The sequence below is a fragment of the Dipteris shenzhenensis genome, chromosome 12, assembly GCF_047967505.1.
Source record: "Dipteris shenzhenensis isolate YYH24624 ecotype China chromosome 12, Dip_SZ_1.0, whole genome shotgun sequence".
NCBI classification, from domain to species: Eukaryota; Viridiplantae; Streptophyta; class Polypodiopsida; order Gleicheniales; family Dipteridaceae; genus Dipteris; species Dipteris shenzhenensis.
Genome location: NC_141607.1, coordinates 29,984,428 through 29,996,600, shown reverse-complemented (window position 1 = coordinate 29,996,600; position 12,173 = coordinate 29,984,428). Strand labels below are relative to the sequence as shown.

General features: G+C 42.3%; 1 protein-coding gene across 1 annotated transcript; it reads left to right on the top strand.

Annotated features, from left to right (window-relative positions):
• The first annotated feature begins 9,373 nt into the window (after positions 1 to 9,373).
• Positions 9,374 to 11,806, top strand: LOC147896077 (G-type lectin S-receptor-like serine/threonine-protein kinase At5g24080). Its single transcript, XM_087382211.1, has one exon. The coding sequence runs from the start codon at positions 9,374 to 9,376 to the stop codon at positions 11,804 to 11,806; it is 2,433 nt and encodes an 810-aa protein (XP_087238337.1).
• The last annotated feature ends 367 nt before the right edge of the window (positions 11,807 to 12,173 follow it).

Below are 12,173 nucleotides of genomic sequence, written 5' to 3'. Positions count from 1 at the left end.
TAGTATCAACCTCTAATGCATGCTTAATAGTGATGTGATGAAAAGATGGGTGACAAGATACGAGGATGCAAAGGCAAGAAGACAAGAAGAAAGGGCCCTCTTTCGTACACACCATGTACGGATCTCGTGTGCCATACCCTCAGTATGTAAGAGCACTTCCAAAGGATATTCATGTGGATTGGCTACTTGATGAAATAGAGAAAGCAAAGAAAGACGAGGGGATGCATATCACAATGGAAGAATGGGAGTATGCTAGGGGATGCATGAGCAAGGTCGGTATATAGAATGTTATGCATAAGTTAGAAGCTGTCAATAATTTAGATTGCTTATTTAATTAATTTTTTCTTGGTGTAGTGCACTATGTTCAATGCTATATGGTGTGAGGGCAAGCATTTTCGAACACAACGGATTGATGATAAGAGAAACACACAAGATTGCGGCATCATTGCTAGCTTTGAGGGAGCCAATGGAGCCATGGATGTTTATTGTGGCATAATCCAAGATATTATTAAGCTTGACTTTCCACGCTTCTTTGTGTATGTTTTGGATCTAAAGTGGTTTAAGGACGTGGTGGAAAGAGGCCCTAATGCAAAAATCAAATGCCATGCAAGTGGCTTTGTAACTATTGACTCGACAAAGTTTTGGCAAAGTAGGAAGGACACACTAGTACTACCGCAACAATGTGAATAGGTAATGTGCACACATATAAAAAAACTCGCTTTTAAATATTTGATACCTTCGATGCAAGGAAACTAACATGATTGTATTTGTGTTTGAATTAGGTTGTCTATCAACCAATGGTGGATAATAATAGATGGTGGCATGTCATACCTATTATGCCACATTCCAAAGTGATGTATAGTACATTTACTAATATGGAGCATATGGAGGATGATCATGGCCATGGAGGTGATGATGACCATCATACGAGAGAGGGGGATGATCATGAGATAGGAGATACAGATATTGAGGCCATTACCCATGAGGATGAGCCTACCATTGGTGATGCTGATTTCGATGAGCACATGAGTAGCACAAGGAGTAGTGGGTTGAATGTATTTGTAGATCTAAACACTTGTTTGGATTTTGAAGTAGATAGTTTGGCAAGGGTGGATCTCATTGAGGATGAGATTGAACTGTAGCCCATCATTGATATTGGCAAAACTATTTTACATATTGTCTCATTCTCCTCACCTCACTTAATTCTTATATATGTGGGCTTGCAAAAAAGCATTGATAATTTTGTTAAAATTATGTGCTTTGGTAATCATGGGCAATGTTTGGAAAGCAATGATGTACACCAAAATCTCACTTTCTGTATTCTCTGTTTAGTGTCTAAATACGCGTCTGATTCTCAGTGTAGAGGTGCAAATAGACGCACTAATACACTGCATGCAAATAGACACGTTGATAAATGCAATGTTAGACAGGCCCATATTTTCTCAGTGTAGACGTGCTAATAGATGTATTAATACATGCCAAATAGACGAGCTATTAGACATGCTTGTGATTTCTCTATTCAAGCAATGCCTATAGATGCACTTTCAAGCATTAAGCTTGCCCAAGTATCCACTTAAAAGGTGTTAATTTTCCTCTTCCCCTCTTTTTTCTTCTCCATATTAATATACGGTTTCAAAATTTTTTCCAAAACGAAAAAAAGTTGGTTTGAATGTGCTTTTAGTTATAGGTTACATCCCATGAAGTTTGTAATACACAATTTTGTCTACTCATTTGTTTGTTACTTTTAGGTTTTACATGTTCTACTATGGTAAAGCTAATAATTAAGTTCGACATGGCTACTTAACAACAAGAACTAAAATATCAGCTTTAACCAATGTGTTAGCCATGCTTTTAGCTTTGGTTGCATTTTTGCTTGTTGGTCATTTCAATCAAATCACGAATAGGAGGAACCATATGTTTAATTTTCTCATGATGCTTCACTAAAGGGATGCATGATTTGTGAGAAATGAGGGGGGATGAAAATCCTTCATGATAGTCAAACTTTTGAGGCTGTATGATAGTCATACATTCCTTAGCAACGATTGCAGTTCCGTAGAGGACAAGGCCTCAGAGTTTTACACTCTGCCTTTGAAAAGTGTTTACATAGCTACATGGACCAATTATTCGCGATTGGTGGCATATCGATTAAGGTGACAAGCTTTTGCAAGAGGATGCATCACAACAACACAATGCATCCATAGATGTGTGTACAGACGCGTGTCTTTAATTTTTAAAAAAAATGATAGGTGTGTCTATTTGCACGTCTATTATTAGCGCGTCTACAGACCTGCATCTATATAACAAAGAGACGCGCCTATAGACGCACTATTAGACGCTTTGTAAAAATAAAAATAAAAACAAAAAGACGCACTAATAGACATGCTCGCTTTGCATAATTTTGAAAATAGAAAAACAGAATGCTATGTGGTTGAACAGAATGTTGTGTGGTTGCAGGAATCCCATTTTTAAAGTGTGCAATTCAATTCTTACAACCAACCGCATTTTAACCGCTCTATAGCTGACGATTACAATTCCGAATAAAACATTACAACTCCAAAATGTTTAGTTCACAAGGCATTCATTGATAGAACATTGCACAAGGAAATCAAATGCCAAAAAAATAAGAGAAGTATATACTAATTCATAGCCCAAAAAGTTCTTGTATATACACATAGCACAAAGCCAAGCCACCTATGGCTTCAAGTACAAAAAATAAGAGTGTATATACACGAGAGGCATGAAGCCAAACCAATGGCTTCAAGTACAAAAAAGAGTAGCTAGCACTAATCCTAGCATTACTTCTACGACGAATCTAAGTCATCTGCATCCTCGCTCCCTTCATCAGTGCCTTCTTCATCGCCTTCTTACTCCTCAGTATCGAGTCAGTATCCTCGCCTTCTTCCTCTTGAATATCCCTAGGGGCTCGTAAATGAGGGACAACATGTATCAATGTATGAAAAATCAAATATTTATTTACAACATTGATAGTTTTTAAGTACTTTTAATTACTTGCAAGGGCGCTCTAGTAGCATGGGTATACTGCTCCTTAGTAATCAACCCCTCATCATAGAAGTGCCTCCATGTATGTCGTCTACGATGTCCATGATGGTAGGCTGTCTCGGCAAGAGTAGGGTATCTACCCACGATATTAAGCTACAAGATGACACAATTTGCAGAGGGGTTAGTACAAAGGAACAACCTCCTAGTAAACCACATAAACACAATATAATTTAAGATAGATACTTATGAATTGGGCCTCCCATGAATCGATACCTCATGCTCCAAAATGCACGTTTTCATATTGCTCCATTTGGATCCTTCGTGCCTCCACATGCTCCAAATTGAGGTTTGCCTTTGCTGCCTTCACCGATTTCTTCCACTCATGCTTATGAGCGGTGTGGGGCTTCCCCTTGGTGGTTGACCTCCCTCTCTCCTGGCAATCTCGGCCAGTGCCTGCCTCTTAAGCAAATATCTCTTATTGGAAAGGATAATTTTAATCTTTGACTTTGCCCATTTGTCTGTGAACTCAACATTGGATGGATTGGGATACCTAAAGTATATAGCATTGATGGTAATAGGTATAATCAGCCACACTTTTTTTTTGCTGTTTGAATGGAATAAAGAAGTCTCTATAGTTGTTATGAACTACAAAGTGCATGTAGCCCATAATGTCCTTCCCCTGTGCATCCATCAAGGCGTCGCCCATCATGGTGATGTCATAGATTGTGCCATCACCCTCTGGCATGTTTGCATTATCTGAATCCTCCCCACCCCCACCATTACCCCCAAAGCAATGTGCCATGCATCCCCCAGAGCTCTCCTAGCTACTACACCTATTGCCCTGTGATGAGCTAGTACGATGGGCACTCGCCTCTAGAGAAGGGACTCCTGACTGCATGGGAGTATGCTGGCAGCTCTATGATCTAGAAGGGCCTCCTGACCATAGGGGAGGGGGATAAGGGACTCCAGATTGCAGGGGAGAAAGGACTCTTGATGATCGAGGAGAAGGATGGCATCTCTGCCACCTACTAAGCTGTCTCGACTCCACGTGAGTAATATCAGCTGGTGTGGGTGTGGGGTGGTTTGGAGTCTGTACTGCCGACTCATGCGGGGTGTTTTGAGTGCTCGTCATGTATGTATATAGCTATTGTGGAGTGGGAGGGGCTGAGTGTGTGTGCCTAGAGATGAGTTTGTATGCTTGGAGATGAGTGTGTTGAAAGGAAAGCAAGTGTAGCAGAGTGAGGAAATGAGTGAATTCTAGGTTTAAAAACTAGTTCACGTGTTTAAAAGTGCGTCTGATAGTGCATCTACATTGTGTTTTAGACACATCTATGGATGCATTTCACAGTACAGATGCCTCTATAGATGCACTATAGATTTTTTTCTCATTAAATTTGCAACCAAAAACACATTATTTGGATTATTTATTTGTAGGATGTCTTCATCTTCAACAAGTACCTCCAATGAGGATGAATCCCTTCGTATCCACCTTCGAGAAATGTGGTTGCAACAAAAAATCAAATGTACGTGTGATCGATGTCAAGGAAACATGTATCGTGCACATAGAATTACACTCAGTCACATCTCAGTCCATGGTAAGTATTAAAGCGTTGAGGTTGATTGAGATATGGCCTATGGGTGTTCAAGTGTTTGATATATGATCCTTTTTCAATTTGATAGAGGATGTTGTGCCACACCTGCATATGTTGCCCTATGCTCAAGATGAGGAGGTGAAGCATCGGCAATATGAGGTGGGATCTTCAAGAGGGACCGTTATGGATGCATGGAGTGATGGTGATAGTAGCCCTCCACCATTACCTCATGAGGCCATGGAGGAGGATGTGTTTGATGATATGGTGTGAGATTTATTTGCGCATCAGTCCTCAAGTAGTGATGATAGCATAGAGTAGGATGATCTTTTTACTACAGCATCGACACCAGTATTTGAGGGGTGCCATTAGCTAGGGAACTTTGGAGCTCATTTTGGGGCCCTCTAAGGACTTCCCTTGAGAATATTCTCTCAAAAAAGGGGGGCATGGATAATTTTTTTTGGATTAGCTCAAAACTTTTCGGACTTGTCATTCCTAGAACCTACTCTTTGAGGGCTTTCCAATGATATATACCATGATGGGTTTCGACATGGGAATGGAAAGATACATTGAAGATTCCTTTTCCTAATGACATTCTCTATTCTACATGCAAACATGGTGAATTATGCTAATGGGTTAATTACTAGAATACTTTTTCTCATTTATGGTCTTCACGTGCAGGCTATTGTCTAAAATGCTTCCAAGAGAGAATAAATTACTGACCTCAAGAGATATGGTGAGACAACTTGTGACCTCTCTTGGAGGGTTGGATTACGAGCACATCCATGTGTGCATCAATGATTGCATTCTGTTTCGTGGACCACATAAGGAGGCAAGAGAGTGTCACTACATGTGGCAAGGTAAGATATAGAGCAGATCTCAAAACTTTGGATGTGCCTCGTAAGGTTCTACAACATTTTCTCACAATCCCTCGCATCTAATATATGTTCAAGTGCAAATCCATTGTAGAGCTCATGTCATGGTATTCCTCCCATCGATCAACCGATGGCAAGTGGAGATCTCTTGCAGATAGTGGACACTCCTATGTGGAAGCATATTGAAGACACGTGGCCAAGCTTCAAGGAAAAACCTAGGAGCTTGAGACTTGGATTGGGTATGGACGGTGTCAACCCATTTGGTCTCAAAAGCACCTCTTACAGTGTATGGCTAGTGATATTGGTGCACCCTCCATGGCAATTAAGAAAGGACATGTTATGTTATTCCTTCTAGTTCTAGAAAAACATAAAGTCAAAAATCTAGATGTTTATCTAGAGCCTTTGATTGATGAGTTGGAGATACTTTGGAGAGGTATCGAGGTGCATGACATGAGCAGGCCTCCCTCGTCATGAGACTTCAACTACAAGGCATTTTTTATGACTTCCCAGGCTTTGGCGAGTGTTCAGGTAAGCATTGAAATTTTAATTATGAGTAAGCAGTCGATGTGGCACCCTAAAGCCACCTTGCTTACATAATTCTATCTATATTGTTTAGGTCTCTCTACATCGGCTTACCGTGCATGTCCTGTTTGTGGTCCTTTGCTAGTTGCTTCATGGCCAGACATGTTAAATAAGGTCATCTATGAGAATCACCATCGATTTCTCCCACCTGATTATCCTAGATATGACGCCCCTTGGAATGAAGTCCCCCCACAATCAATCACTGTAGGAGATTGGATGAAAATTTTGAACCTTTCCAAGACTCCTCCATGTGGCATAAGTCGGTAAGGGTTTGTAACTATTCTGTGCTATATTGAATGGAAATAAAGATTGCATGCTAACACCATCTTTAGTTTAGATAATCCATCTTTTATCAGCTACCATATTGGTCCCACCTCAAGATTAATCACTTGCTTGATCCCATGCATATCTTCAAGAATGTGGCATCTACTATTTGAGAACATTTGAATGGGACACAAGATTCCTTGAGCATAAGGGAGGATCTATGCACCACAGGGAGGATGCGTGAAGCTTGGCCACAAGAGAGGCCAAATGGGTGTCTTTTTCTCCCGTGCACCATGGAAGTTATCAAAGCTAGAGATGGTGGCAGTGAAGTGGGCTATCACTACAATTCGTACTCCCAGCGGATGCATAAGGTGTTTGAAAGGGCCTCTACAAAGAGCAAGAAAAGAGGTGTAAAGCAATTATATGGCTTGAAATCTCATGATTGGCACAAGATGCCCCAAATAAGTGTGACTTGGCATAATCTCTTTTTCCTTCCAAATTTGTGAGCGTAGAAGCAACTAATCAGCCATCACTATTGTGTTCAGTTCATACTACCTACTAGCATTTCTCGTAGTGCATCGAAGGACACGAAGGATTGTATTTACAAGAGGGGCGAGCTTGTGAGGTACTTCACACTATACAAAATGTGAAGCGTATCAATGCATGATGCAAGGTTTTGATATTGCTAATATGGTGTACTTTTTTCTTTCTAGGTATGTGAGCTCAAAGGAAATAGATCCCACCATGCTTGAGGATGCTCGACCTATGTCAATGGAGGTGGTTTGTTTAGTGGAGGAGACCTTTCCACTCACGAGCCAACTACATCTCATAGTGCATTTGGTGGATGCAATTTTTATATGTGGCACTGTACATGCATGATGGTTGTTCTTCCTCGAGTGCTTCATGAAGACCTTGAAGGGTTTCGTGAGGTAAAATGCAAGGCCAGAAGGTAGCATGGCCGAGGGTTGGTTGGTATAACAGTCACTTGTATATATTTTTGAGTTTCTTGTTAATGTGGATAGCTCTCTCCCACGACTATGGAGAAATGATAAAGACCTAAGGATGACCTCTATCGTGCCTCAAGGGAAAGGACGGAGCAGAGTAATGGACACGGAGTTTATAATCTAAACCTCTATTGCATGCTTAATAGTGATGTGATGAAAAGATGGGTGACAAGATATGAGGATGCAAAGGCAAGAAGACAAGGAGAAGGGGCCCTCTTTCATACACATCATGGATCTCATGTGCCATACCATAAGCATCTAAGAGCACTTCCAAAGGATATTCATGTGGATTGGCTACTTGACGAAATCAAGAGAGCAGAGAGAGATGAGGGGATGCATATCACAATGGAAGAATGGGAGTATGCTAGAGAAACACACAAGATTGTGGCATCATTGCTAGTTTTAAGGGAGCCAATGGAGCCATGAATGATTATTGTGGCATAATTCAAGATATTATTAAGCTTGACTTTCGGCGCTTCTTTGTCTGTGTTTTGGATGTCAAGTGGTTTAAGTACGTGGTGGAAAGAGGCCCTAATGCAACAATCAAATGCCATGCAAGTGGCTTTGTAACTATTGACTCCACAAAGTTTTGGCAAAGCAAGAAGGACACACTAGTACTACCACAACAGTGTGAATAGGTACTATACACATAATAATATAAAAATACTCACTTTTTAATATTTGATATCTTCGATGCAAGGAAAATAACATGTTTGTAAATATGTTTGAATTAGGTTGTCTATTAACCAATGGTGGATAATAATAGGTGGTGGCACATCATACCTATTACGCCATGTTTCAAAGTGATGTATAGTACATGTACTAACATGGAGCGTATGGAGGATGATCATGGCCATGGAGGTGATGATGATCGTGATATGAGAGAGGAGGATGATCATGAGATACCTAGGAGCTACAGGTATTCAAGCCATTACCTATGAGGACGAGCCTACCATTGGTGATGTTGATTTCGATGAGCACAATAGCACAAGTAGTCATGGGTTGAATAATATATTTGTAGATCTCCACATTGGTTTGGATATTCAAGTAGATAGTTTGGCAAGGGTTGATCTCATTGAGGATGAGATAGAACCGTAGCCCATCATTGATATTGGCAAAACTATTCTTTATATTGTCTCATTCTCCTCACCTCACTTAATTTTTGTATATGTGTGTTTGCCAAAAAGCATATTATCGTGTGTGACATGAGCATTGATTTTTTTAAAAATTATGTGCTTTGGTAATCATGGGCAATGTTTGGAAAGCAGTGATGCACATTTATCAGCCTGCAGAAAAAATTTACTCTCTATTGCACGTCTAAATACGCATCTAAAACACAGTGTAGACATGCTATTAGACGCGCTAATAGAATATGCACCCATATTTTTACTAATTCTATCTGCACATGTAGACATGCTTGCTATTTTGCGCGTCTATAGTTGCTTTGTTTTGTTGTGCATTTGTACCTTGGAAAGTGAAGGACATTAATTTTTGGAATGATCATAGTTCTAGGATGTCTGTGAATCCATCCGTGAGTCAAAAGTTAAAATTTTAGTGTGTTAGGTGAAAATATGAAGAAATGGACATCTTGGGGAATGCCCGTGGGAAGCGTTTTCCAAAAGTCAAGGTCCAGGGGTGGCTTGTTAGAGACGGTCACTTATAGATGATCTTCGAATCGCCAACTTTTGAGATGGTGACCTATGGATGATTTTCCATTTTCAACTGATTTCCCATGCCGTGTTAATGGGAATGTTGGGTCCGTGCACGTGAGAGAAGATAGTTAAGTCTTTGCAACTGCCCAGAGTTTGAATGCATCTTTACCAAGACTTTGCAACCATGCATAGTACATGACTGTACATCACGAGCATTGACGCCCAATCCTCCGCAAACTAACGTCGAATACAATACTCTATTTAGTCTATTACTCTCTCAGAGAGTCTCTCTCTCAGTTTCGTCAAATACAATAGTACTCTCTCTGAGTTCCTGAGCTTTCTCTGCACTCGCAATCTCTCATCCATCATCACTCACCTCCTTCCTGCTCCGTGCGCAGATTAATACTATGACGATGCAGCGTCACCATAGCCATCTTTCCGTCTTGCTTCTTTTCCAATATCTCCTCATTGGCACAGTTTGTGCTCAATATTCTCGCTCTCCCCTACGTCTTGGCTCTTCGCTTCGGCCCCTTCAAAACCAAAGTTGGGTCTCTGATGACAACGGTTTTGCCCTCGGCTTTATTGATGAAGGCAAGGGAAATTACAGCCTCAACATCTACTATCTCCAGATTCCCACGAGGCCTGTGGTCTGGACGGCCAACTGGGGCAGCCCAGTCAGCGTGAATGCCTTGCTCGAGCTCACCAATGATGGGGATCTGGTGCTTTCGGACCGTGGCACTCCAGTATGGCGGACGAGCACAGCGGCTGAGGGCGTAACTAGCGCGACACTTTCTAACTCTGGGACTTTGTTTCTCAACTCCACTTTAGGACCTGTTTGGAACAACTCTGATAGCCTCACAGACACTCTTCTCCCGGGGCAGGAACTCCGTGCGTCATACAAGCTTGTAGATGCAACAGGCTTGCATATGCTCTCAATGCAGACCGACGGAAACCTGGTGCTGTATTATCTAGGATCGCCATTGGGAGGCTCTGATACAGCGCCGATCGGCGTACCGTACTGGCAAACGGGCACAACTGTCCCAGGGAATAGCAGCGTCTTTAAAGCCGTCTTTGACGAATCTGGCGGGTTCATGGTGACGAACTTAACAGGTACAATACAAAAGGCTTTGTATCAGGCCCCTAAACCAGGGGTGATCAGATTGCAGTTGACATCAACAGGCCTCTTGAAAATTTTCAATTGGTCAGGGGATGGATGGACTACTCCGATGCAAATCCCAACTGATCAGTGTCAAGTAGGAGAACTATGCGGCCGATATGGGATATGCACACTGAATGATGATAAAATCAACTACTCATGCAGCTGTCCGCCCGGATTTCACTTTTTCAACAACCACAGTATGGCTGCGGGCTGCGTGCCTGACATTCCTATGGACTGCAATCTGGGCACTAAGCTCCGGAAAGTGCCAGGAATAAGTTATCGAAGCTCAAGGTATTACTCAAAGAGCAATGCCACAGAAAAGGTTTGCGTCGCGAATTGCCAGAACAATTGCTATTGCATGGCTGCTCAAATCATGAACAATTCAATATGCCTTCTAAAGACGGGCGGACAGATTCACAGTGGAAATACGCTTGATCCGGCGGCCGTAACTTATCTTAAGGTTTCCACCCTGGAGTCCAATCGTGATTCCCTGCTGCAATTGCCCGATTCACAACAGACAAAAGACGAGGACCTTGTTTCCACGGCAGCTACTGTCGGCGTGGCGATTGCGTATTTCCTTCTCACCCTCCTCAATCTGGCATGGTGCTATGTGTGGCGCGGACGTCAGGGATATGGGGCAATAAGTTTGAAAGGCAAGGCATACGAGGCAATTCCAGGAGCGCCCGTAAGGTATTCATTCCGGCAACTACAAGCTGCAACCAATCGCTTCCGAGAACCACTAGGAAAGGGAGGGTTCGGTTGTGTGTATAAGGGAGTTCTGCTGGGGGGAAGTCCAGTGGCCGTGAAGCAACTAGAGTCTGTGATCCAAGGGGAGAAGCAATTCCAAGCCGAAGTTGCGACTGTGGGTGCGATTCACCACATAAATCTGGTACGTCTTTGTGGGTTTTGTGTGGAAGCAGCACATAGACTCCTAGTGTACGAGTTCATGGAGAAAGGATCGCTCGACAACTATCTCTTCCCGTCAGCAAACAACAACGATCCAAGTCGGCGTTATCATGAACTCGATTGGAACAGAAGGTTCGCAATTGCGCTTGGAACCGCAAAGGCTATCTGCTATTTGCACGAGGAATGCCAACCTTCCATCATCCACTGCGACATCAAGCCGGAGAACATTCTTCTGGACGAGGACTTCTCTCCCAAGGTGTCCGATTTTGGGTTGGCAAAGCTGATGGCCGGGGATGATCTGGGCTCAATGACCACGGTTCGAGGAACGGCTGGCTACATGGCTCCTGAGTGGATGGCTTCTACACACATTACAGTGAAAGTTGATTTGTATAGCTATGGAGTTGTGCTCCTCGAGATCCTAAGTGGAAGAAGAAACAACACAACAGAATACCGGGAATGGGCATATCGTAAAGTGTGCCTCGGGGACTTCATGTCAGTGTTGGATGTCACTTTGGAAGGGAGGGCTGTTGTGGAGCAAGTAGGGAGAATGGCTAGAGTAGCCTTTTGGTGTATCCAAACAGAACCCACTTCAAGGCCTTCCATGAACAAAGTTATCCAAATGCTCGAGGGCACCATCCCCGTCCCATATCCTCCTCCGCTCTCCTTTGAATATGCGCATGGGCACCCTCGGCCTGATCGTCCTCCTTTGGATGTCCTAAATGAAAGTCTAATGTCTTTCAATCTAAGAGGAGATGTGCTCTCTAATGCGCATTAAAGTATAAAGGTACAACTACCATGGGTGGGTGTTGCCCAACAGCCCATGGCAAGAAAGGGTGCATTGCACACTAGGGGAGGGTATTCTAGGGTTTTCCATGTCATGATCATGTGCCCAAAAACAGTTGACTAGATGACCTGATCAATGGTAAACATGGGTTTATTTATACCATCAGATCGGTATTATGCCTTATACCGTTGAAAATCTAGGTTTTCTATATGTATAAATTAATATTCAATACACAACAGTATCATATCATCTTTTTAGGATATCAGTTTATACATTAGGGATTGGCTAAGAAAGAGGATAGAGTATGGAGGGTGTGCACTATATGGAGCTTTAAGCATGTCCTTTTTCTTGGGGTTGT

Excerpts from the sequence above, each read along its gene's own strand:
- LOC147896077 (XM_087382211.1), top strand. The coding sequence starts at position 9,374 with ATGACGATGCAGCGTCACCATAGCCATCTTTCCGTCTTGCTTCTTTTC.